At 40.1% G+C, this 27,894-nt stretch overlaps 1 protein-coding gene across 2 annotated transcripts in view; it reads right to left on the bottom strand.

Moving 5' to 3' along the window:
* The window catches only part of katnal1 (katanin p60 subunit A-like 1), a 29,743-nt gene extending 1,925 nt beyond the window's left edge, over window positions 1-27,818 (bottom strand). The window contains exons 1-10 of one of the 2 annotated variants that reach the window (XM_059964108.1): window positions 27,516-27,818; window positions 12,350-12,525; window positions 9,808-9,971; window positions 8,582-8,747; window positions 7,552-7,679; window positions 7,360-7,465; window positions 3,275-3,433; window positions 1,848-1,974; window positions 1,506-1,640; window positions 1,213-1,339 (exon numbers count right to left, since the gene is read on the bottom strand). In XM_059964108.1, the coding sequence (XP_059820091.1) occupies window positions 1,213-1,339; window positions 1,506-1,640; window positions 1,848-1,974; window positions 3,275-3,433; window positions 7,360-7,465; window positions 7,552-7,679; window positions 8,582-8,747; window positions 9,808-9,971; window positions 12,350-12,525; window positions 27,516-27,675 (1,448 nt within the window). In that variant the 5' untranslated portion in view covers window positions 27,676-27,818. Of the gene's footprint in view, window positions 1-1,212; window positions 1,340-1,505; window positions 1,641-1,847; window positions 1,975-3,274; window positions 3,434-7,359; window positions 7,466-7,551; window positions 7,680-8,581; window positions 8,748-9,807; window positions 9,972-12,349; window positions 12,526-18,613; window positions 18,747-27,515 lie in introns of those variants that run through there. The other variant, XM_059964109.1, reaches the window with a different exon arrangement.
* Window positions 27,819-27,894: the final 76 nt, after the last annotated feature.

Below are 27,894 nucleotides of genomic sequence, written 5' to 3'. Positions count from 1 at the left end.
GTTTCATTTAAAAATAATTCTCTTCCTTCACCATCCTTATTAATTCAAGTATATTTGCATGTTGGCATGTCCAGATCAGTGTATTCTATCATGTTTTTCTTTTGCTTGATTATACTCCATCAAATGGCCAGAATATATCCAAATTTACAAATAAATAAATATCAGGTATTGTAGTCAACAGATAAAGTTGATTCCAATCATCTTTTTCACTACTACTATGCATTAATTGATACGATTGTAAGTTAATAATTTGTTCTATTACATGTTAAACATACAGAAATGGGAAAATTTTCGAACTTCTCAAAACAAAATGTCTTGAACATTACTTTCTGAAAACCACAACTAAACCCAAATTCTAGACTCCATTGTCTTGACAAAGATAGCACTCAGTAAGGATTGAAGACAGCTATATATCTCCAGTTGGCCTTATGGTAATGTATTACACACTGAAATCTGATTCTTACTGAACAGCAGGAGCACTTTAGTGATAGACAGTAGCTCATTTGATGGAAAGTTTGAATTGCCACCCACTACTCTGGTCTTTATTTCATTGGCATCTGTTTAAGGGCATTTGCTTATATATCGGAATTCACAGAAGCATGTTTCAGTCTGGGTCTCAAGATCTGGGTGTAGAGTGAGATCCAATTAGGTATTGACTTGCTTCTTTTGCAAGTTCCTAAAAATGACTGTTTTATTTCAATCATGTTGGCTCATCAATACTCAGAACAGGGAATTATCAAATTCATCCCAACTGTCCGTGCTCAACCTTCCCTTGGTGTTTAAGATTGGTAACTAGCATAACTAAATCATTTGGCAATAGGACATAAGGTCATCATTAGTGAAGCAATAGTAATTAGGGCACTGGTGTTAAGAGTAATGACAAAATTTAAAATGCTTAGAGACTGGAAGACCTTACAGATATGAAGAAGCCAGAGGAAGGATATACTGTGTAAAATGAAAATTACATTGTAAGATGTAAAGGCAAGACTTTCCCCATTGGATAAAAGCATTGAAATTTCATCGTTTTTAAGCAGTATGAATAAAACCTTGTTTAATTTGTTTCTTCAAATTATTTTTGTTTAATAATGCAACAACCTTAGCAGAAACCTATTATTAAACACTATTAATTTTCTAAAGAAATCAAGATACTCCTTACAACCTGCATCTTGTATTACTTTGGCTAATTATATTATTTTAACTAATTACCCTTACCTGCATACATTGGTGATGTCTGCACCAGAATAACCTTCCATCTTCTCAGCAATTATTGTAACATCAACACCTAAAGCAACATCAACCCCTCGTAGATTTATTTTCAGTAGTTCTGCTCTTCCATTTGCTAATAAAAAGATATATAGCATTAAATAGCAAAGTATATTCTCAAATAAGAATTCCTCACTCAGAAGAAACAACGGTTTAATATCCCTAGTAACTGAAGTATGAGTATAATTCAATAAGGACATTATTTTTTAAGAAAGCCCTTAAAAACATTAAAACGGCTTAACCTGTTGGCAATGAAATGTACACTCTTTTTTCGAGTCTCCTCCGTAATGCTTCATCTATATCCCATGGAAAATTTGTGGCAGCCAGAACCATTACCATTCTTGATGGATCCTCATTCTCTGAACTACCCCCGACACCTGAAATAATAAAGTAACATTAAATACCATAAATCTTAATGAACAACTTTCAATGTTTTACTAGTCATAAAGTAAATCAAGCATTAATTTAAATTTTGTTAATCAACAAACAAAATAAAAACAAACTGCTTTAAATAATAGTTGTCCAGAAGATACAACAGTAAATATTCCCTATTTACTAATATATTTTAAACCAAGATAACATACCATCCATCTGAATGAGCAATTCTGATTTGACTCTGCGGCTGGCTTCATGTTCATCAGAGGTGCCTCTACGACTACAAATTGAATCAATTTCATCTACAAAAATAGTAGTTGGAGCATAAAATCGAGCCTGAAAGAAGAAAATCATAAATATAGAGATTTTGTACACGTGAATACTCAAGATATTCAAAGCATTTTCCTCCAAGACACCTGTGTGCAAACTTAATTTAACGCCAAGCTGTTAAGAATAGTTATTTCATTTTGAAATCAGTAATTTCACTGGTCATGTGTTTCTACAGAACTATGGAAACCTTTGGGATCTAACCATTTCACAAAATGCAGAAGACAGTGTAGAATACAGATGGTAAAAAATATTTTAAGTAATTGAAGTTTGCACATCTTTGAAAAAAGAGACTTGAAAATAATTTGGAAAAAGGTTTTATAAATATTCTTTAGAAACCAAATCTGAAAGAAAGATTTGTATTTATATGGTGTTTCATCATGTCGTAATACATGTCCTAAAATATTTTTCATTATAAATTACAAAGTAATTGCAGACTTGTAAGCACAAATTTTCATGGGATAATAACTGTTACTGGTGCTTATGTGGAGAAATGTTGAACCAACAAGTGGCTTAATGTAATATGTCAAATAAATGTATGAAATCCTAAGCATCTGTGTCTCATTTATCTCAGACCTCGCACCACCAAGTTTAAAAACAGTTACTACTCCTCAACCATCAGGCTCTTGAACAAAAGGGGATAGTTACACTCATTTGAGGACTGTTATATTGTGATTTCATGCTCATTATTTATTGTTGTTTATATCTGCATTTGCAGTTTGTTTATAGTTAACAGTTCCTGATGTTTACAGTTACTGTTCTATAGATTTGCTAAGTATGCCACAGAGAAAGGATCTCAGGCTTGTATGTGGTAACATGTATGCACTCTTGATAATAAATTTTACTTTGAATTTTGAGGTTAATAAACTTCCTCAAAGGAGATCATCTCTAATAATGAAGCATTCTTTAGTGCTGCAAAGGTCCCTTACCAGTCAGAGAGTAAAGGAGTGTTTTCACTTTTAATCCTGCATTGGTGGGAAGCCTTCAACCCTCATGAAGCTACATGCTCCAGCAAGTTAAAGTGTAAAGAGAATTTAATGGTGGATAGTAAACTGTAGGATGTTGCATTTATTCCAGGGAATGTTTGCAATAGTCAAAAATTTAAAGATTGGAATTAATCTGATCAGTCAACATCGCTTAATGTACAGTATTTGCAGATTGCAGTTGTGATTGGTACATTTTATGTGAACATCCCCCACTAATTTGATTCATGAAAAAATGCACATATCAACACTGTTTTAGAATTTATTCAGCACCCATTGCGACCACAGATACACAACATATGTACATAAAAAACAATTTTACTTACCATTTCAAACAACAAACGAACCAATTTTTCAGACTCTCCTCGATATTTGGAAGTTAATGTAGAAGAGGACACATTAAAAAAAGTTGTACCACATTCTGTAGCCACGGCTTTAGCTAACATGGTTTTACCTGTCCCTGGTGGTCCAACCATTAAGACCCCCTACAAGTAATAATTCAGAAAAAAAGATTTTTACTCAAAATTGTATTTGATTGCAATTTATTTATCCAGCATTCAAATGCTGACTCATTATGCACTAAATGTAAGGTGAGTGTTTACTTTCTTCATCTCCTCTCCAAGTAAATAACAACCCTCTTGTCTTTCTCAGTTTGAAAAGCTGGCTTCAAAATTGTTCTTTTAATCATATGTTGCTGGTTTGCTGAGTAACATTGACTAGTACAAAGAGCACAAAAGCAACAATAATATAACCCTAAAGCTTGTCATCAGAATGAGAAATGAAGAATGACATTATGAGAAGTTTGAAGATAGAAGCTCAGCTTCATTCAAATAAAGGAAAAATGTATAATCTAATAAATAATCCAACATTCTCTTGAGCTGCCATGTCAAGATGTTAAAGCTTAATAAAAGCAATAAGATGAAATATATTTTTTTTTTACAAAATCCAATCAGTTGATGGAAGTTACTCAGCAAGTAAACAAATGTATTTAGAAATAATACCAACTTTACTCAGTAATTCAGATCATGCCAATATACATGCCGCACATGCAATTTTCTGCTTCAAATTAAAACATGTCTCCTGGAATAACATCAAATTTTCTGTGCAATGGCGTTTATTTTTGTACCACGTTCCAGATTCATAGTCACATTTCTCAAGTTGTGTTATTGTAATTGTTCTATGGAACACTGAAATTAACCTTGAACTAATGCCAGTTGGTTTACTACATTCTGAGATTTGCACCTGCTGAAACTATGCACTGATTCAGCACGTTTCAAGAAATCTGTCATTATTCCAATCCACTGCCCCCCCCCAAAAAAAAAGATCACTGTACTCAATAACTGCATGCCAGCTGCACTGACATCAGTCATAATGAACACTTTAGAAAGGCTAGTCATGTAATTTCTCAAATCCAAAAGTCAATTTTCTAGATTCTATGCAGTTCTCCCACAGAGCAAACAGATTTGTCCGTAGATAATGTAGTTAACATTGGTCTGGACTTCTTACTACAGCACAACAACTCCCCAGGCACACATGTCAGGATTCTCTTGACTATTTCAGTTTGAACTTCAACACCATCATCCATGAGCTTCTAAAGAGCAACTCCCCAGACTCAATGTACCAGATCTCATCTGCAGGTGGATCACAAATTTCCTCTTTGACAGAAGGCAATATGTGAGACTAGGGAAGCACATTTCTACATTGTACTCAATCTGCACTGGTGCACCACAAGAGTATGTTCTCACCTATCAGTTAAACTCATTAAAGTTTGTGGATAGCACCATTATTATTGGACTAATTATCAGAGGTGATGACTCCAAGTACCAACAGGAAGTAAACAAGCTGGTATCTTGGTGCAATCATAATAACTTGGAAGTGAATGCCCTTAAAAAGAGAGAGACATACTGACTTCAGGAGAAGCGTGTATCATCATCAACAACTCTACAGTTAGCACTGTTTCAACATTGGGGTTTCTGGACATTATTACTTCACAGAACCTTATGTGGTAGAACCACATGTCCTTCATTAACAAAAAGACTTGACAGAGGATGTACTTCTTGCGACAGTTGGTAAAATTCCACCTTCCACTTAACAGACTGGTGCAATTCAACACTGCCATCATAGGAAGCATCCTTACATCATCCATTACTGTTTGGTTTGGTCCAGCATCCTCTCACAATACACAAAAACTACAAGACAGCAGAAAAGTCTATTGGCTGCAGTCTACCATCACTGCAGGACTTGCATGTGCTCAGGACAAAGAAACGGGCAGAAAAATCATTGCAGACACTACCCACCCAGCAAACTACTTCTTCCAAAAAACTCCCTCTGGAAAGTGCTATAGGGCTACTAAAACAAAAACTTCATGCCACCTTATAAATGTCTTTCCTCTGGCTGTTAATCATTCTAGTTAGCCCCCCAACCCCCCCAGTCTATTACCACAGTCTCTGCAGACACTGTAAACACCCTAAGCCACTTTTTACAATAATATATGCTGTGTTTATGTATTTACGCACATTTATTCCATATGTATACTTCTAACATTTTATACATTTATAATTATTGAATGTTGTTTTATTCGTTGCATGTTGTGCCAACACACCTCAGCAAATTCCTAATACATATAAATGCATTTAGCAAATAAAACTGATCCTTAAGTTTAGAGTGTCTTTTAACACAGTGCATCCCTAATTCCATAAGGTTTTCTGACGGGGGAAAAAAATTATGCTCCATAGAGCTCCAGTCACCCAAACATTTGTAGATAGCATTCATTTCCCCATTATTTCCTTTGATCCTCAACTGTCTTCATACCAGCAGAATATATGGCTGTTAACTGGAGGCCCCATGTGCCACCTAGGCACTAAAGGGTTCAGACGATGACGATCTGCTTAACTGGGAAAGACACATTCTTAAGTATGGATGTTACCCAGTGGATGAAGTTGCAAACTAATGTGACTAAATACTGACACGTACTCTGAGCCCCATAGTCTATATGCTAGGATCTTAAAACAAATAGACTTCAGGATACTGGATCCATTGGTTGCTATTGGTCATGGCTCTCCAGATTTTATTAAGGCCTCAGGGGGCTAGAAAAAAACAAATACAATCACTGTTTAACAATGTAGTGAAATAGAAAACAAGTCAATAGGCCAATTGATCTAACATCTTCACTCAGTAATTTTGGATGCCACTATTAAGATGGTAGCAGGAAATCAAACAACAATCAAGCATAGCTATCCTGATTTAATCAAATCAATATTTCTTTGAGGCAACAGGGTAGATAAAGAAGAAATCAGCAGATGTACATTTTGAGATTCCCTAGAGCATTTGATAAAAATGCCACCTAAAGGTTACTGTATAAAGTAGAACTCAGTGTTGGGAGATAGTACAGAATAAATGGAACACTGGCCAAGTAACTAAAAGTAGATCACTTAGGGTGCCAAGTTGCAAAAAAGCAGGATAACAAGAGTGATCAGCCTGAAGCAATTAATAACTATCTGTATTCACAGAAGATTAATTAAACAGAAGTAAAGCAAATTACTTTTCAGTAAAAGTTATTTCCACGTTGCTTAAACTTTTAATTCCTCGCTTGTTTAGATGTTTCTAGCCACCTAAAAATCTCATTGAAAATCTGTTTGGTTATTTTATTAGCTTTTAAATGTCTCCAATAACTACTAATAATCTCTTACAATTTTAGCAGTAAGCAAAACTAAGAACCATCAAAGATTTCATAGGCATGGTTTCATCACTGCTTCCCTGCCACTGCTCAAGCAACATCACCACAGTCCAAGATGCTCTAGGTGAGTTAGCTGTACTTTGCACCCACATTAGTTAAATAAGGAAAGGAGATAGCACTATGACTTAGATTCAGTAATATTTGGCCCAATTAGTTCAAATAATATTTAATTTTATTTTGGGAAGTCAAATTTTATGTAACTTCCCATGTTAAATGCATAATCACTAAAAACAGAAGACTTGCAGATAAGTAAACCTTAGGGAAAAAGATAATATGATTTAAAAGTACTATTTTCTGGGTTTACAATAGTGACAGGGTGCAGATTCAGAAATATATGAACGTTATACACCGTGATGATATAATATTTAAAATATGGGAAACTTGGTTTGAATAAAGAAATCATGTTAAATTTTACATGTCTCTAACCAGTGGGTGCTTTGCATTTCTAGATACTACCTCTAGAAAACACATCTTTTACCAAGATCATGTGTGAAATAAGAGCTCAATTAGTTTGAGAACTATTCTCCTTTAAAGGTAAAAATTAAGGTAAGAATCAAAAGTATTTACAACTAGGGGTGGTTTTAATGGAACAAGTGAGGCTAAGCTATTTCTTTTGGCAGGCCCGATGCAAAACAAAGGTGATCAATTTAAGATCACAACAAAAGTAATTTCTACCTTCCATGGTCGTCTTATTCCTTTGAAAAAGTCAGGCATCCACATTGGTAACACAACAGCTTCTCTCAAAAGTCTTTTAGCATCTTCTAAATCAGCTATATCATCCCTGGATAGAAAATGAAGATAATGAATTTTTCCACCGATGACTAAATTGAAGTATATTCAAAACATCAGTTCGAAAATATTTAATACCAGCGGACATTTGGATTTCTAGATATTATATCTCTCTCCAGAACATCAATTAATTCTTTGTCATAACCAGTTCCATCAAATTTCTTCCCATCGGCATCTCCTGCTGCTTCCTGGGGATTCCTTTTGCCCTGCAATCAAGTTAACACAGGATATTAATATTCTTATTTTTTTTCTTTTTATTAGCATGTGCATGAAATAGGAATACATTTCACAACATTTGCAGTTACTATCTTATAGATTTGCTAAGTATGCCCACAAGAAAAATAATCTCAAGGTTCTATGTGGTGATGTGCATGTACTTTAATAATAAATTTTACTTTGAACTTTTAATATTTCAAGAAAAGATTTCAACAAGGTATTTCAATACTTCAAAACCCCAAAAAGCTTTGATTTACCATTAATTATTAAACCTGTGAAGGTAAGTTCAGTTGCTGTCATTTTCTTTCCCTACCTTAAAAGCAATTTTAATCATATTGTAATCTTCGTTTCACTTTAGGTGTTTTTCAGCATTTAGATGGGAATTCAGTCATTTCAAACAAGTGAAAATTCTAATTTAAAGTACTCATCACAGAAGCAGAAAATTAGGAATTTTTTTTTAATATAAAGACTTTCTTACAAAGTCAGGAGTTAATTATTTGGTCTCAATTTAGCTATCTCAAGTACACCCTCAAGGAAGAAGAGAAGATGAAACTCAAAATTAGAAGTCCCAAAAATATATGAAAACTGAAAGTTGAAGGAAGCAAGAATGATATTATAAGCCACTCACCTCTCACACTGCAAAGCTAGGGTTTCCCATGCTACTAGACCATTCATTAGAGAGGAGAAACAATTACGTAAAATAAAAATAATTCTATGCTGTACAATTCTATGGCTCCAAGACAAATAACAGAAAACTGTTTTGAAAAAACACGATTTGACAGTCTCAAAACTAAAACCATAAAAAAAAATTAAAATCCATAAAGATTGACCATAAATAATAATTTTCAGGAGTTCTACAGCATAATTTACAAGTAGCACAATTTTTTTTTACCTTATCATCTTTCGCCCTAATTCTGGAATCACCACCATACTTGCTGCTGGACTTCTCAGCTCTACCAGCCTGTTGCCCTCGACCTACAAGTCCTCGTGCCTGGACAACTGGAGACTCTTTACGAGATGGTTTAACTTCACGATTTTGCCGCTTCATCAAAGGAGCTCTGTGAAGTTCAGCATAAAAATGTATTAGGTAGAATTAGGTATGATGTAGACAATCATGGTCCCATAACCATGACTGTTCTTGGCAAATTTTTCTACTGCCTTCTTTTGGGCAGTGTCTTTACAAGATCGGCGATCTCAGCCATTATCACTACTCTTCAGAGATTGTCTGCCTGGTGTCATAACCAGGATTTGTGATATGCACCATACAACCATCCACCAGCTGCTTCCTTGGCTTCACATGACTCTGATTGGAGGGCTAAGCAGGTTGTACGTCTTTCCCAAGGATGACCTGCAGACTAGCAGATGGAAGGAGTGCCTTACATCTCCTTTGGTAAAGATGCATCTCCACTCTGCACCCTATGCATTTGTGTACATAGCTGTGTGCTTTGACTGACAGTAAATGAACAAAATTAGCACAGACACCTAGTGCAGATAATGGATTTCCTTCATACGCTGCTTTTGATGACTGCATCATCCAAAGCTTAATTTTCATTGCAGCATTCAAGATGATTGTCGATACCTTCAAATTCTTCGTAGTTCCTAACTTGTTGAAATCATGAATTATCTTAATGTTTATTTTTTGCCAACAATCAGTGCCAAAATCACTGTGTTTTTTAAAACACAAACACACAAATGACTGCTTAAAAACTGTTTGCTCTAAGCTTGCTATAGCATCTAACTGCCACATAAGTGCACGCGATTGATGCCAATTAGAACCCATTTTGCAACAGTCTCCTGTACTAATTAAGCATAGTATCCAAAATAAATGAAGAGAATCCCAGCGATTTTCTCCATTAGATTTTGTTCTTTAGGAGTCGTCCCCAATAAGCGCTTCCCCAATTAACCAGAAACCTCTGTACTAGCTTTTTGTAAAATAAACTTCTATAAAGTAGAAGGTCCTGACTGTCCACTCTATCTATGACATGTATTATTGATTTTTAAGTGTTTTCCTTATAATACTTAAGTTTGATAAGAGATTACCATTTACTTTCACAGACAAAAAATTAATGAAATTGTAATTTATAACTTTATAGAATGAACATTATTTACATTACACACCTGTGCTCAACTGGAATAGGTGGTGGCCAAATACTTGGATCTTTGGGAGACTCATCTTGCTGTGGCACAGAGAAATCAGTTGGAGGTTTCTCTACTCGAAAGCTTTCCAATGTGTTTACAATACTTTTCACCTGCTCATACTCTTCAACTAGCTCCTGTCGCACCTAAAAAACAAAACTCAGTTCAGCATATAGTTTCTCAGACAGAATATCTTCGTGTTCTAGTCAAAGATTAAACATCTATACCCTCAATGGTTCAAGAAAAGCTCAATAAAATAACATCACTTTCTGCCATAAATCTTCAAAAGTTACAGGTCGATATATGTTGACAAAAGGGCATTTAGTTTAGTCCAACTCATAACTGAATAGAGATAAGGTGGTAAAATAAACCTCAAAAACCACATCCAAGCAGGAAAAAAGTAGCATGAGTCACATATAAAAAGCTCATGCTCTGGTTCAAACTGGGGGAAAAAAATTGGTGAGGTGCAGCTATACTGCAGCTAAGAAAACACATTAAGATATATACAGCATGGGCAGCACACCAGTGTGGTGTGAGGTCCCCAAAGCTGTGGGCCAATAGAATATGCCTTGCATAATGTAGGTGCACAAGCCTCAAAGCCTACCGGTTCCCGTTACAACAAAGGCACCTGGAAGATGAAGAGCATCTCAAGTTCCCTGCAGCATGTCAGACTGGGTTAAACTACTGCTAAAACAAGCCACAGGCCTCCATGTTGTCTGCAGGCTCACATTATTCTCTAGCCTCTAATGAAGGGAACAATTTTATGCATTGAAATTCAAACGTGTTTGACTGCATTTTGCAAGTTAGCATGCGTGATAAAATTCTATTTCAAGGCACACAAAATCATTGTGTTACACAACAGGATTTTCACTTCTCCCTTGTCCATTAAGGTAAAAGGTAAACATACAAGTAAGTCATTCAGAGTATCTAGTTTAAAAGAAAGAAAATACTGGAGATCAAGCAGCATCTGTGCAAAGGGAAACAGTGTTAAAACTTCTGATTTGAAACATTTTTGTCAAAACCAAAACGTTTGCTCAAAACTCAATGATTTTTACTAGCATTGTAAATTATTACAGCTAGCTTCCATACTTAGCATTTAGAAGAATAAAATTAGACATGGCTCCAGCAACAATCTGTTTGTTCTGGAAATACTCATGATCATCAAACTCAGGCAGGAAGCCTACAAACAAACATCTGGCATAACATGCAAGCATACATTCTGGTAAAGTACTTAGAGTCTGATATGCTCAGACAAGGAAAATACATCTGTAAGAACTTACTGCAATTTTACACTGCCACTAAAATTCAAGTATATAAGAAGCAGTCATTTTCAAGTATTCCCATATAACACAACTTGCCTTATATGCATAGATATTATGCAAGCAGCAAATATCCCTACATCCTATTTTACCTGAACCCAAGATTCTAACCTCAAATCTTATTCATGAAAGAATAACACCTTTTGTTTACAGCTACCTTACCAACATTAAGGACAATTTCCCTCTAATGATTGCCATTCTTGATTCATCCAATGCTCTCCTAAATGGCCCTTCAACCTCCACCCTCAGTGTCTTTCATAGAGTCATGGTGACATACAGCAAAATAGCATCGAAACAAAGGCCTTCGGCCCAAATCATCCATGTACATCTAAGCTAATCGCATTTACCTGTATTTGGCCAATATCCTTCTAAATCTGACCATGCTATATACCAGTCCAAATACTTTTAAATTTTATCATTGTACCTGCCTCAACCACTTCCTTAGACAGCTCAATCGATATGTGCACCACCTTTGCCTGAAGTTACTCTTCAGGTTCCTTTTTAAATTTTCCCCCCTCAACTTAAATGCATAGATTTTTTATTCTCTTTCCCTGGAAAAAATGACTGTGCATCTAACATCTACGTCCTTCATGATTCTGTGCACCTCCATAAGGTCGCCTCTCAGTCTCCTATGCTCCAAATAACAAAGTCCTGGCCTGCCTAATGTCTGTCTAAAACTCAAATCCTCAAGTCCTGCAAATATTCTTATGATCACCATTATACTCTTTCCAGCTTAATATCTTTCCTACAACAGGGTTACCAAAACTGTACATAATAATTGAATTTTGTACAACTGCAGCACAACACTCCTACTCCTATACTCCATGGACTGATGAAGAACAGCATGTCAAGCATCTCCATAATTACCCTGTTTTCCACTTTCAGGAAATTATGCACTTGAACTTTTGGATTCCTCTGCTCTACAACACACTCCAGGGCACTGCTATTCACTGTGAAAGCCCTACCTACTTTGACTTGTTTTGTTTGAACACTGTTTACCACTCCTTAGCCCACTCTCTTAGCTGATCAACATCTCTACTGAGTAATAACTCAAGCGTTAGAGGTAGTCAAATTATTTAATACATAAACAAACATCAATAGCAGGAATTCCCAACCTGGGTCCACAGACCCCTCATTTCATGGTTGGGAACCCCTGATCTATATAAAACATGACACAGAAAGAAATTTCAAAATGGAACTCATACCTGCAACCATTTCACCTTTAAAGCTGGATCTCTTATTAAATGAGTGTGTTTTTGAATCTGCTGGATCACTCCTTGGTAGTAAACCATTGAAGAATCATAGTTTCCTAAAAGGGCATACTCTCTCCCTTTCTTTACATTATCATAAATTTCTGCTAAACTCATGGTGTTCCACACTCCTGTAAGATTAAATGCATTAGAAAATGAAATAACATGCTTTATAGTTTCAATCATGCCACTTTACTGCACTAATTTCTTTATTAACAAAATATTGATCTTTCTTGAATAAATTAAGAATGATTCACATTTTCTTCTGAAACTCTAACTCTTGGTTATTGATACCACAGTTGGGGAAACATTTACTCTGTCAATCCTCTTAAGAATATATTATGTTTCAGCAAGTTCATTTCTTGTTCTCCAGAACATAAATCCGGTTTGCTTAATTATTTTCCGCAAATGACAAAAACCCAACAAATGTCAAGTGTACTCCTTTATTCCAAGTATATCGTTCCTTAGATGAGAAGAACAGGTCCGTATACAATACTCTAGATATGACCGCACTATTGTGAAATATAATTGCAATGTCATGATCCTAATTCTGTCCTCAAATCCTCTTGCAATAGGGGTCAAGATTCGGTTTGCCCTCTTACCTGCTTGCGGAAACTACGTTAACTTCCAGTGAAAATCCACATAAGGTCCTTTAGAACACCAACAAGTTCCAATTTCTTGCCACAGTTTATCCTGATAGCTCAATCAAAGTGAATGATCTCACACTTTTCCATGCTATGTACTCAGTGGCCACTTCATTAGGTACACCATCATGTGGCAGCAACTCAATTCATAAAAGTATGCAGACACGGTCACGAGGTTCAGGTGATGTTCAGATCAAACATCACAATGGGATAGAAATGTGATTCAAGTGATTTTGATTGTATTGGTTATTGGTGCCAGACTGAATGGGCTGAGAAGCTCAGAAACTGCTCATCTCCTGGGATTTTCACACACAACAATCTCTAGAAATTATAGAGAATGGAGCAAAAAACATAAAACATCCAGTGAGCGACAGTTCTGTGGGTAAAAGTACCTTTTTAATGACAGGGGTCTGAGGAAAATAGCCAGGCTGGTTCAAGCTGACAGGAAGGCAGAAGTAACCCAAATAACCATGTGTTACAATAGTGTTGTGCAGAACAGCATCTTTGAAGGCACAATATTGAACCATGAAGTGGATGAACTACAGCAGAAGACCTCTTTTATTTGTACACTCAGTACCACTTTATTAGGTACAGGATATTATCTATTAGCAGATAGGCTAAAAAAGTGAATGCTAAGTGTATTTTATCCAATATATCCTCACTCATTCACATAGCCTATCTGCATCCCTTGAAATCTCACTGCATCATCCATAGGTATAAGCATAATTCCTATTTCCATGGAGTGAAGAAGGCAGAATTGTAACTATTATATAATTAAGAAAGATAGTCACAGTCTTCTTCCCAGAGAAGGGGAAACCAAAACAACACAGCAGAGATCGGAGGACAGACTTTTCACATAATTAGTGGGTAATTAGAAAAAGCTGCCAGCAAAGGGGGTAGAAACAGGTGCAAGATTTTTTCCTTTCTGTTAGTCCTGACAGAGGGTCTCGGCCCGAAACATCAACAGCGCTTCTCCCTATTGATGCTGCCTGACCTGCTGCATTCTACCAGCATTTCGTGTATGTTACAAGATTTATAAAAAACATTTGGACAAGTAGATGGATAGAAAATGCTTAAAGCATAAATGTGATTAGCTTAGATAGGCATCTTGCTTGGCAAGGATGATTTGTGCTGAAGGCCTGTTTCCATGCTGCCTAACTATATGAAAGTAATCTTATTCTGTAGCAAACTTGGATATATTATATTAGACTCCTCTCATTCAAATTATTGATACAAATTGCAAACAACTGAACCTCTAAATTGTGCAGCCCCCCCCCCAATTAATCACAGCCTCCCAAACTAAACATAATCTGTCTGCTCTTACCTTGTTTTATGTCCTCATTCTTCACCTGTATATTACCCAGTACAGTATTATTTCATTTTATTTAATGATCTTGTGACATCTTATCAATGGCATCTGGAAGTCCAAAAACAACATAGCCACTGGCTCCCTCTAGATCTCACTCAAATTCCCAGTTACAACCTCAAATAACACTAAGAGATCACTCAAATGTGAATTCCTTTTCATTTCCTTCTTTACTCTGCCCAATTGAACTAACATTTCCAAGTTCCACACACACAAAATGCTGGTGGAACACAGCAGGCCAGGCAGCATCTATAGGGAGAAGCGCTGTCGACGTTTCATCTCCTGATGAAGGGTCGCAGCCCAAAACATCGACAGTGCTTCTCCCTATAGATGCTGCCTGGCCTGCTGCGTTCCACCAGCATTTTGTGTGTGTTGCTTGAATTTCCAGCATCTGCAGATTTCCTCGTGTTTGCATTTCCAAGTGCCACATCACACTGCCTCGACTTCTTTTAGTGCCAAAGTATTCTTCTAACCCTCCCTCTCATCCTTTGAAACTATAATTAAAAATTGGATGAACAAAGTTGCTGACTCACTGAAAGGTTTTCCTGAATTAGAAACACCTCATTACTTATAACATTCTTTTTTTATATATATATAAAATCTCCTTCTAAATTTGACTGCTTCCGCACATAGAATAAAAATAATGATTGAAATTACATGATGGGAAGCCTCTGCTCACTGGAAATGTAGACTTTCATCACAGTTGCTCCCAATTCATTGCTAGTACAGGTATAATATATATTTTTTAATTCTTATATTCATCTTTTGAGAATTTAAGTGTCTCAAGAGAAAAACTATGCCGAAATTTAGACGAACGAAGATAGCCAAGATGATGTACTCTGTGTGGTTTCCTAAATCTGCACATTCTGGAGGCAACCAGAGAACACGCTACATTAAAATGTCAGAAACACTAAGGAAGCCAGGCAGCATCTATGGAAAGATAAACAGAGTTAACATCTCGGGTCAAGGACCATTTGTCAGTGGGAAAGGGAGAAAAACAAGAAAGCCAAAGGCATTTACAGTGGAAAGAATTGAGAGTGTGAAGTGAGTTTTGGTCAACATCTTATCAGAGGGGAAACAGAAACCACTCTCTGAGAGTGAACAGGCAAAAGGAACAGATGGAATCACTCTGCAGAGCACTGGTAAACATCTTCAAAACTGGAATTCCTGGAAGAGAAGTGAAAGTGAATCAACTGTGAATTTCCTGCATATTCTCTTTATGCTTCAGATTTCTACCATCTGTAGCCCCCACCACCCAAACAATCTGTCACTGTATAATGGGATAGAATCTATTAATAACCTCATTGTGAGCGCAGGCCTAGGCAGTAAACATTTGATCGAATTTTACATTGAGATTGAGGAAAATAGAATGGGTTCAAGGCTTGTATTACAAACTCAAAAAGTTATTATGGAAGCAAAGAGTCACAGAGTCAAAGGTTCAAAGTTATGTACAATGTACTGCGTATGTTAATCAAAATGGCTTCTTTGCTTTGTTAAAAGTAGTAATGCTTCTTTGTTATGATAAGTGTATTCTCTCGCAGTTGTTTAGCTTTAGAATTGCAGATCACAGGGATTGTATTCATTTGTTAACCAATGTGGGAATGTTGTGGGTCTTGTGGGTCTGGGAGCTGGGTGGAGCTGGGTTTTCGCGGTCTTTTCGGGAGGTTGGGAAGAAGACGCCAAAGAAGGTGGATGTGTGCTGCACTGCTCAGTTGACCACCCGGGTGGTCCCAGGTGCAGGGACGTGGAGGTCGGAGGAACGCGATGAGGGGTCGAATGGTTCTTGAAGCTTACTGATTAGTTTTGAGGGGATGATAGTACTGAATGTTGAGCTGTAGTCAATAAAGGGCATCCTGATGTAGGCATCTTTACTTTCCAGATGCTCTAGGATTGAAATGGCATCTGCTGTGGACCTGTTGAGCCTGTAGGCAAATTGGTGTGGATTCAAGTCACTTCTTTTTTTTTCTTAAGCAGGAGTTGATATATTTCATCACCAAACTCTCAAAACACTTCGTCATTGTGGATGTAAGTGCTACTGGATGATAGTCATTGAGGCAGGTTGCCATGTTCTTCTTAGGCACCAGATTAATTGAAGCAGGTGGGTACCTCAGACTGCTGAAGTGAGAAGTTAAAGATCTCAGTGAACATTCCAGATAATTGATTAACACAGGTCTTTAGAACTCAGCCAAGTACCCAATCTGGGTTGGATGCTTTTCATACATTCATCCTCCTGAAGGATGCTCTCAGGTCAGGCTCAGAGACCAAAATCACAGTGTCATCAGGGGCTGTGGGAGTTTATGATGGTTCCTCCATGTTTTGACAGTCAAAGCAAGCATAGAAGGCATTGAGCTCATCTAGAAGCAAAGACCTGTTGTTACCTGTGTTCGCTGATTTCACTTTGTGCGAGGTGACAGCATTCAAGCCCTGCCACAGCTGTTGAACATCCTTCATTGATTCAAATTTAGTCCAATGGCTTTCCAGAGATCGTACCTGGACCTCTTGTAAACCTCTGAACTGACCCTTAGCAGATTGTAGATCTCATGGTTCATCCAGGGCTTCTGGTTAAGCAAGACTCTAAACGCCTTTGTGAAGACACACTTGTCTACAACTGTTTTTATAAAGACCGTGACAATTGTGGCTCATACAGCACAAACAGGCTCTTCAGCCCAGCTGGTTCATGCTGATCAATTAATATATCCATCTAAGCCAGTCACATTTCCCCATATTCTTCTAAACATTTCCTGTCCAACTGTCATTCAAAAGGTGTTGTTGCACCTGCCTCAACCACTTCCTCTGGCAGCCCAATGCATAAACACACTATCCTCAATGTCAAAAAAAAAGTCGCCCATCAAACTCCTATTAAACCTCTCATCTCTCACCTTAACTTATACTGTCTGGTTCTCGATTGCCCAAATCTGAGAAAGAAAAGCTGAGTGAACTTACTGTATCCATCCCTTCATGCTTTCATATAACTCTATAACAGGGGTTCCTAACCCTTTTTATGCCATGGAGCCTTACCATTAATCGAGGGTCCATGGATCGCAAGCTGAGAATTCCTGCTCTATAAGATCACCCCTCAACCTTGTGCTCTACAGCTAAAGCAGTTCTAGCCTTCCCAGCTTCTCCCTGTAGGTCAGTCCCTTGAGTCCTGACAACATTCCTGTAAATCCTTTTTGCACTATTCCCAGTTTAATAACATTTTTTTCCTAGAGCATGGCAATGAAAACTAAATACAGTACTCTATGTGTAGCCTCACCAGTACCTGTGGAACTGCAACATAAACCCCCAGCTTCTTTACCCAATCTCTGATGATGAAGGGCAGCTTGCAAAAAGCCTTCTTCACCAACCTAACTGTCTGTGATTCCACTTTCAGGCAAAGTCCCTTGTTGTTCAACACTTTCCAGAGCATTAAATGTGAAAGTCCTACCTTAATTTGACTCTCTAAACAAGCAACACCTTGCAGTTTTCTGAATTAACTTCCATTTGCCATTCCTTAGACCACTTACCCCAGGTGATTGATATAGGCCTGTAATTTCTATTAACTTCCTTTATCATCACTGATATCACTTAATCTTGTGTCTGAGTTGTATATATTTCAACGCAAAGAGTATTGTAGGAAAGACAGATTAGCTTAGGGTCACCAACCTGTCGATCACGATCGACTGGTCAATCTTTGAGACTTTCTCAGTAGATCCCGAAAAAAAGTGAAAAATTAATACACAAATACAGTTGAGAGATTGTTTCCAGGTTGCGGGGTTTTAGTTGCGTTCTTTCTGCCCAGTGCACATGCATGGAGCTCCCCCGCCACACACTACACAGTGTACTACAGTGGTCCCCAACCACTGGGCCGCAAGGAAATAATATGAGTCAGCTGCACCTTTCCTCATTCCCTGTCACACCCACTGTTGAACTTGAACACAGGCAAAGTCACCAGTCGCCTAAACGCAGTAATACCCTTGCGCCAGGGATCACTGGTTGGCCTCGGGTAACCAGCCGGCGAGAAGTGCTGATGTTACTGGCCTGGAGCATAGACAGATGGGTGCCGCCTCTAAACCTGTTTACCACACTGAATGTTCATGGGGAACCCACTGCTAAAATATTCGCAGACGACCTAATTCGGGCTCAGGGTTTCGTAAGTAGCAGAGCAGCTACCTCGTTGCGATCTACTGAAAGTCATCACTCGAGCCAAACTTTTGTCAGCCTACTTACCTAAAAAGGGGGCGGGCACGCGCCCAGTCGCACTCCTCGCTCAGTCGGTCGCTCTCTCTCTCCAGAATGTGACCACCGCAGCCCCGGCACGGGGACCTCTGGCCCTGACCTTGTCCTCTCACCCTTCCTACAACCAGCCGTACCTGGCCAAGGCATCTGGCGGCGGGCAGGTGGGAGGCTGGAGTTCAGGCTCAGAGGCTATCTAATGAGACAATGAAGCACTCAAAACTGCTTCGGTACACTGAGTAAAAGCACCCTGCATTTAAAGACAAGCCCACTGAGTTTTTTCAGCAGCAAAAACATGAGCAAGCGGGACAGAAGCTAAGTGCTGAGAGTCACGTAAACTAAATTGCAGAATAGACTGGACATAAGGAACCTCTTTCGATTATCGCTGTATTCCGGTTGTGTTTAACACCACCCTCTCCCCCCCCCCCCCACCCCCGTCGGCTGGTCCGCAAGAATATTGTCAGCATTAAGCCGGTCCGCGGTGCGAGAAAAGGGTGATGACCCCTGGTGTACATATATTATTTCTACTTCCGGGTTGCGGGGTTTTACTTCTGGTCTTTTCTGCCAGGGGCGCATGCATGTGACTAACTAATTTAGTAAGTTGATCTTGCCTTCTGCTAAGGCTGAGGTAGGGGATCTTGGGCTTAAAAAAGTTGGTGACCACTAGCTTAGGGCATAGAACAGCACGTGGAATTATGACACCGTAGACATTAGTGAGATTTGGCTGCAAGAGAGCAGGTATGGCAGCTCAATATTCCGGGGTTCTGTTGTTTTAGATGTAATAGAGGGATTAAAGGGGGTGGAAGAGCAGCAGAGAGAGGCAGGTGGGCAAGGAGACAAGGTGAGAGAAGGAAAAGTGGATGGGAGATGGTGAAGGAGAGGAGGGGTACGGAGCATTACCGGAAGTTAGAGAAATCAATGTCATGCTATCAGGTTGGAGGCTACCCAAATGGAATACAAGGTGCTGTTCCTCCAACCTATGTGTGGCGTCACAGTGGAGGAGGCCACGGGCAGACATGTCAGAATGGGGTTGGGAAGAGGAATTAAAATGAGTGGCCACTGGGAGATCCTGCTTTTTCAGATGAAGCATAGGTGCTCAGTGCAGCGGTCTCCCAATCTTTGACAGCTCTCACCGACGTACAGGAGGCCACACCAGGAGCACCGCACACAGTACGAGTCTTCAACAGACTCACAGATGAAGTGTTGCCTCACCTGGAAAGACTGCTTAGAGCACTGAATGGTGGTTAGGGAGGAGGTGTAGGGGCAGGTGTAGCACTTGTTCCTCTTGCAAGGGTAAGTGCCAGGAGGTGATGGAAGGTGATTTTAACTTGCTAGTTCTTGACTGGGACTCCCATACTGTAAAAGGGCTGGATGGGATAGAGTTTGTCAAATGTGTTTAGGAAAGTTCCCTTAATCAGTACCTAGAAGTCCCAATTAGAGAGAGTGCAACACTAGATCTCCTATTAAGGAATGAGAAAGCAGGTAACAGAAGTCTGTGTAGGGAACACTTTGAATCTGCTAATTAAATACCATTAGTTTCAAGGTAATTATGGAAAAGGATAGGTCTGGTGTTCAGACTGACATTCTAAATTGAAGATAGGTCAATTTTGACAGTATCAGAAAGGATCTAGCAAGTGTGGATTTAGACAAATTGTTTTCTGGAAAAGGTGTACTTGGTAAGAGCGATGCATCCAAAAGTGAAATTTTGAGGGTACAGAGTTTGTATGTTCCTGTTAATATAAAAGGGAAGAATATGCTAGGGAACCTTGATTTTCAATAGATTTTCCTGGTTAAGAAAAAGAAGGTGGTGCATAGCAGGTATAGGTAGGAAGGAGCAAGTGAGGTATTTCAGAAGTAAAATAAGTGAAAGAGAGCACATAAGAAGGAAATCAGGAGGGCTAACTGAAGACATGAGGTTGCTCTAACTGACAAAGTGAAGCAGAATCACAAATGTTTCTGTAGATATATCAAATGCAAAAAGATAGCTAGGGAGCCGAAAGAGATGTGAAAGATGGACACAGAGTCTATAGAAGCGAGACAAAACAGCAGTGAGTTCATAGACCATATACAGATACAGAAGAGGAGATGTTTGCTGCCTTGAGGAAAATTGTGGTAGATAATTCCCCAGGGCCTGACAAAGTGTTTCCCAGGACCTTGTGAGTGGCTAATGCAGAAATTGCAGGGGCCTTAGCAGAGATATTTAAAACGTTCTTAGCCATGGATGAGGTGCCAGAGAATTGGAAGATAGCTAATGCTCTTGCTTTTTTGTTTAAAAAGGCTGTAAAATTAAGCCAGGAAATTTATAGGCCAGTGAGCCTGACATCAGCACTGGATAAGTTATTGAAAGGTATACTAAGGGAACAGATACAGTATTTGGATAGACAAAGACTGATCAGGGATAGTTAACATGGCTTTGTGCATGGCAAGTCGTGTCTAACCAATCTTCTTGAGTTTTTGGAGGAAGTTACGAGAAAAGTTGACGAATGCAAGTCAGTAGATGTTGATTACATGGATTTTAGCAAGGCTGCTGACAAGGTCCCACACAGGAGGTTGGTCAATAAGGTTCAGTCGCTTGGCATTCAGGATGAGATAGTAAATTGTATTAAACATTGGCTTCACTGGGGAAGCCAGTGTTAATTTCATTTTTTTATTTTATTGCGATACAGAAAGGATAGGCCCTTCCAGTTCTTCAAGCAATGCCGACCAACTATCCTCCGATTTAATCCTAGCATATTCAATTTACTATGGCCAGTTAACCTAACAAGTCAAGTCAAGTCACTTTTATTGTCATTTCGACCATAACTGCTGGTACAGTGCATAGTAAAAATGAGACAACGTTTTTCAGGACCATGGTGTTACATCAGAATCAGAATCAGAATCAGACTTTAATCGCCAAGTACCTGTGCACATACAAGGAATTTACTTCCGGCAGATGTTGTCTCTCTGCTCATAACAATAATAATGATAAATATAAATGAAAATATAGATTATACATACAAGTAGTGCAATCCAAGTAATAGTTAGCCGACAGTTAACTGTTCAGCAAAGTGACCGCAGTAGGGAAAAAACTTCTCCAGTGCCTATTAGTCTTAGTCTGGAGGGATCTGAAGCGCCTACCAGACGGAAGCAGTTCAAACAGTCCGTGCGCAGGATGGAAGGAGTCCTTTATGATGTTCCCTGCCCTCTTCTTCAACCTGGAAGAGTACAGGTCCACAATAGAGGGCAGGGAGGCTCCAATGATGCATTCGGCAGTCCTCACTAGTCTGGTTCTATCCTACTTGGTGGCGGCTCCAAACCACACAATGATGGAGGTGCACAGGACAGACTCAATGACTGCAGTATAGAAGCAATTGCAGCAGGAATTCCTGAGGCAGACCATATTTCCTCAAGAGCCACAGGAAGTACATCCGCTGCTGGGCCTTCTTCAGGATGGAGCTGATGTTCTGCTCCCACTTCAGATCCTGAGAGATGGTGGTTCCCAGGAACCTGAAGTTCTCCACGGAGGACACAGGGCTGCCGAGGACTGTGAGGGGAGACATAATGGGGGGGGGGGATGTCTCCTGAAATCCACTATCATCTCCTTTGTCTTGAGCGTGTTCAGCTCCAGATTGTTCCGACTGCACCAGAGCGCCAGTTGGTCCACCTGCTGTCGATATGCAGACTCATCACTGTTCTGGATGAGTCCGATGACGGTGGTGTCATCTGCAAACTTCAAAAGCTTCACATAGGGGTTGGAGGAGGTGCAGTCATTGGTGTAGAGGGAGAACAGCAGTGGAGAGAGAACACACCCCTGGGGGGCGCCGGTGTTGGTGATTCGAGTATCCGAGGTGACCTGTCCCATCCTTACCTGCTGACTTCTGTTGGTCAGGAAGCTGTAAATCCAATCGCAGAGGTCAGGTGGCACAGTGAGGTGAGACAATTTGGAGCAGAGGGTATGAGGGACGATGGTGTTAAACGCTGAACTGAAATCCACAAACAGCATCTGAGCATAGGTCCCAGGACGATCCAGATGTTGCAGGATATAGTGCAGTCCCAGGTTGACTGCATTGTCTACTGACCTGTTTGCCCGGTAGGCAAACTGCAGGGGATCCAGCAGGCTGCTGGTGAGGGTCTTCAGGTGGTTCAACACCAAGCGTTCAAAGGACTTCATGACCACAGATGTCAATGCGACAGGTCTGTAGTCATTCAGTCCTGTGATGGTGGGTTTCTTGGGGACCGGGATGATGGTAGAGCGCTTGAAGCAAGTCGGAACCTCACTCAGCTCCAGAGGTCTATTAAAGAGCTGAGTGAAGATGGGAGCCAGCTGATCAGCACAGGCTCGTAGACAGGAGGGGGAGACCCCATCTGGGCCTGGAGATTTTCAGGTCTTAAGTCGCTGGAACAGTCGACATACTTCTCCTTCGCTGATTCTAAGCTGTGATCTAGGGGGGCTGGGCAGAGATAGTGGGGAGGTGATTGCAGTGATTGGGGGATGAGTGCCAGTGAGTGATGGTCGAGGGAAGGCAGGAAGAGAGACCGAAGAGGGGGGAGGGACAGGTGTAAGATGGACCCTCTCAAATCTACAGTAAAAGGTATTAAGGTCGTCAGCCAAAGCTTTGTTAACCTCAGCGGGGGGGGGGGGGGGGGGGGGGGGCAGTGCGTCTCCTGTAGCCAGTGACCTCCTGCAGGCCTCTCCACACCGACAATGAGTTGTTTGCTGAGAAATTATTCCTCAACCTTTCGGAGTACAGCCGCTTGGCCACTCTGATTTCTCTGGTCAGTACAAAAAACTAGACTGAACTACGTAATAAAAAAAAAACAACAGAGAAAGCTACACTAGACTACAGACCTACACAGGACTGCATAAAGTGCACAAAAAAAGTGCAGGCATTTACAATAAATAATAAACAGGACAGTAGGGCAAGGTGTCAGTCCAGGCTTTGGGTATTGAGTCTGATAGCTTGGGGGAAGAAACTGTTACATAGTCTGGACATGACAGCCCGAATGCTTCGGAGCCTTTTCCCAGACAGCAGGACAACTGGTTCCAACATCAGGAGGGCCTTAAAGCTCTCCGCTTCTTTCTGGATAACAGACCCAACCTGTTACCCTTCACCACCACTCTCCTCTGTCTGGCAGAACTGGTCCTCACACTCAATAATTTCTCCTTCGGTTCCTCTCACTTTCCCCAAATCAAATGTGTAGCCACCGGCACTTGCATGGCTCACAGATAATCCTGCCTTTTTGTTGGCTACGTCTATGTTCCAAGCCTAAGGATTGCTCCTAAGCTTTTCCTACACTACATCAACGACTGCACTGGGGCTGCTTCCTTATTGACTTCATCAACTTTGCCTCCAACCTCCAACCTGTCCTCAAATTTACCTGGCCCATTTCCAAGACCTCCCCCAACTTTCTCGATCTGTCTCCATCTCTGAGGGCAGTTTATCTACTGATATCTTTTATAAACCCACTAATTCTCATAGCTACCTGAACAATACCTCTTCTTACCCTGTCACTTGTAAAAATACCATCCTCTTCTCTCAGTTCCTCCATCTTCACCGCATCTATTTTCAAGATGAGGCTTTTCATTCCAGAACTAATGAGATGTTCTCCTTCATTAAACAAAGGGGATTTCCTTCCTCCACCATCAAAACTGCCCTCACCTGCATCTTTTCCATTTCATGCATATCTGCCCTCACTCCATCCTCCTGCCGCCTCACTAGGAAGAGGGTTCCTCTAGCTCTCACTTACCAATCCAGTAGCCTCCACATCCAGCACATAATTCTCCATAACATCCTCCATCTCCAACAGGATCCCACCAACAAGTACATCTTCCTCCTGGTATTTATCCTTGCAAGCAGAAAAAAATCCACACCTGCCCCTACATCTCCTCCCTCACTACCACTCAGGACCCCAAACAGTCCTTCCAGTTCCAAGCGGCAGTTCACCTGTGAATCTGTTGGGGTCATCTACTGTATCTGGAGTTCCCTGTGTGACCTCCTGTACATCAGTGAGACCCAATGTAGATTGGGAGATGGCTTTGCCAAGCATCTATGCACTGTCCTCCAGAAAAAGCAGGATCTGCAGGTGGCCACCCAGTTCAATTCTGCTTCTCATTCTTTTATGTTAGTCCATGGCCTCTTCTACTGCTGCAATGTGGTCACACTCAGGTTGGAGGAGCAACAACTTATATTCCATCCGGATAGCCTCCAACCTGATGGCATGGACATTGATTTCTCTAACCCAGTATTATAGAGGAGTTGGGATGTTATGTTGGAGTTGTACAAGATGTTAGTGAAGCCTAATTTGGAATATTGTGAGCAGTTTCAATTACCTACCTACAGAAAAAATGTCATTAAGATTGAAAAGAGTACAGATGTTGTCAGGACCTGAGTTATAGGAAAAGGTTGAACATGTTGGGACTTACACCTACAGCATAAAAGAACGGGGGGGGGGCAATTTGATAGAGGTATACAAAATTATGAGGGATATAGACAGGGTAAATGTAAGCAGGCTTTTTCCATTGAGGTTGGATGCAACTTAAACTGGAAGTCATGAGTTAAGGGGAACACGAGAGGGAATTTCTTCCTTCAGTGGGAGGAGAGAGTGTGGAACAAGATGCCAGTGCAAGTGGTGAAATCAAATTCAATTTCAACATTTAAGAGAAATTTGGATAGGTACATGGATGGAAGGGATATGGTCCAGGTGCAGGTCAACAGGACTAGGCATATTAATAGTTCTGCATGGACTTAATGGGCCAAAGGACCTGCTTCTGTGCTATAGTGTTCTCGACCTCAGTGTCATCTCCATACCTTGTACATTCTTATCAAAATCATTGATATAGACGACAAACACCAATGGGCCCAGCACTGAACCTGAAGCACACCAATTCCAATTCAAAAGTGAACAAGCAATTTAGTTTGCAGACCAATCAATCATTTATCAGGATTTTTCAGATTAATAGATACATTTTAACGAGAAATAACATAAATTTAAATATAATTGGACCAAGAGTTGCAGATGAGAAGATAAATTTTTAAAAAGCAAAAAATAACTAAAAGATAAAGGAGAAAAAAAAGGAGTCTGAAGCAAGCTAACCAGGTTCATAAAAAAGTGTTAAAAATCCCTAGACTTTTTTAAAGTTAACAAATTGAGTTTTAAGCTTCAGAAAGCTGTTGAAATTGTAGAGCAAGTTGTTAAGAGAAAAAAAAAGTCTGCAATAGATATAGATAGGTTAAGTGAATGGACAGTGATCTGGCAAATGGAACGTGTAAAAATGTAAAACTGTCTAATTTGGTAGCAAAAATTTTTTAAATCCTTTTATCCAAGTAGTGAGAGTTCAAGGTGCAGAGATATTTGGGTGTCATTTTGCATGATTTATAGTAGTATGCAGGATCGGCAAATAATGAAAAAGTCAACTGAATGTTCTTTTTTTGTTGATGGAGAAATTGCAAAAAGCATTAGTGAGACGACATTCAGAGTGTTGTTGTACAGTTCAGTCCACAAGACATAGGAGCAGAATTAGGCCATTTAATCCATTGAGTCTGCTCCACCATTCCATTACGGCTGATTCAGTTATCACTCTCAACCCCTTAACCCTTTTCCCCTTAACCTTTGACACCTGACTAATCAAGAATCTATCAACCTCTTCTTTAAATATTCCCAACGAATTCCACAGATTCACTACTCTCTGGCTAAAGAAATTCCTCATCCGTTCTAAAGGGATTCTGAAGCTGTGACCTTGTTCCCTCTATAGAAAGCATCCTCTCCACATCCATCTAGGCCTTTCAGGTCTCTTTGGCCTCCTATCTAGGTCCATCCAGACATATCTAGTATCAACGTCCTTTATTCAAGAAAGGGTGTAAATGCATTGAAAGTAGTTCAAAGGTTTATTTGGCAAACACCTGGAATAAGCAGGCTACCTAATGGCAAAAGGCTGCGCCAGCTCGCCTTGTATCTGTTGTTTCAAAACGGGGCAGAGCTGTGAAAGGGAATTTTAATCAGGTGAGAGAATCTGGAATTAAAAAGTCATAAGTCTCTGGAACCCTCTTCCTCAAGGGGAAATAGAATCTTTAAATATTTCGATGGTCTAGGGGTGAAAGGGTACCCAGGGTAAGCAGTCAGATCTGATGATTTTACTAAATGGCAAAGTAGGTTTGAGGGGCTACGGCCTAGTCCTGCTCTTAATTTGCATGCTGGATGTAAAATCCACGAAGACGAACAAACATAACTGCACATAGTAACGGTACGGCACTGATTTGGAAAATAACACTTAACATGTTCAAGCAGTTGGGTCTGGGAACTGTTCACTTTTAGCAGTTTACAAATTAAATTCACTTTTAGACAAAACGACCTGACTGGATATGGAAATTGTGTATTAATATTCAACATATGAAATTAAATTTAAACTGATTGCCGGCTGCCCAGAGAACGTGCAGAGAGAACCGATTTTCGGATCACACCATCATTCCCACATTACAGCTCTCGTTGCACACACAATGGACACCGCCCTCCTCTCTGTAACCCGAGACCGTTTCCAACCAGCGCTTCTTGTCTCCAAGACAACCATAACCCACAAAGGCCGCAAACGCCGAGAGGACGTGCGAAAACCTTAAACCCCGCTAGATGGTATCTTTAACTCCATTTCCCCCTCACTTTGGCTGTTTTTGACTTTTAATTGTCAAATTATACAGGTGACAATCAGATATTATCTCCCGACGCACGGTGGGATTTGTAGGCTACATTAACATCTGCCGGGGCCGACACCGCGAAATCTGACTACAACCCCCACAATTCTTGGCGCCGGAACCGCTTCCAAACTGCAGGGCGGTGATTAGGCCGCGCAGGGGAGATGCGGCTCGATATTCACGCACGGTTTAGGGCAGCTGCTGGTGTTGCAGCAGACCATAGCCTTACGTACCTGCCTTCCTCTCAGGGCCCACTGTTACCCCTGTTTGATCCGGAGGCAAGCGGTGGTTAGTGTTGGTGAGCTGTAGGTGTGAGGGTTGAGCCGCTTCCAGTCCGTTACCGTTACCCCGGCAGCGGACAACCAACAGAACTCGAGCTGTGGCACAGCGCATTCGACTCAAACCCTCCCGAGGAAACCGGCCAATCAGCACGAAAGCTGAGCACGGGCGCGGGAGGTGCTCAGCGAAATGGGGCAGCTTAAACCTGAGGCAGGAGTCTGCCGTTGCCTCTCACAAACTCTATACTAACGTGCAACTTCAACATACAGTCGAAGTGTTAGCTTTGCCACCCTCGCCACAGTTTTTATACTTCGTGTCAGCAAAAACAAATGT

Source organism: Hypanus sabinus, chromosome 3, assembly GCF_030144855.1.
Source record: "Hypanus sabinus isolate sHypSab1 chromosome 3, sHypSab1.hap1, whole genome shotgun sequence".
Lineage (NCBI taxonomy): Eukaryota > Metazoa > Chordata > Chondrichthyes > Myliobatiformes > Dasyatidae > Hypanus > Hypanus sabinus.
Note: the sequence above shows the minus strand (reverse complement) of the source record. Positions and strands in the feature narration are given on the sequence as shown.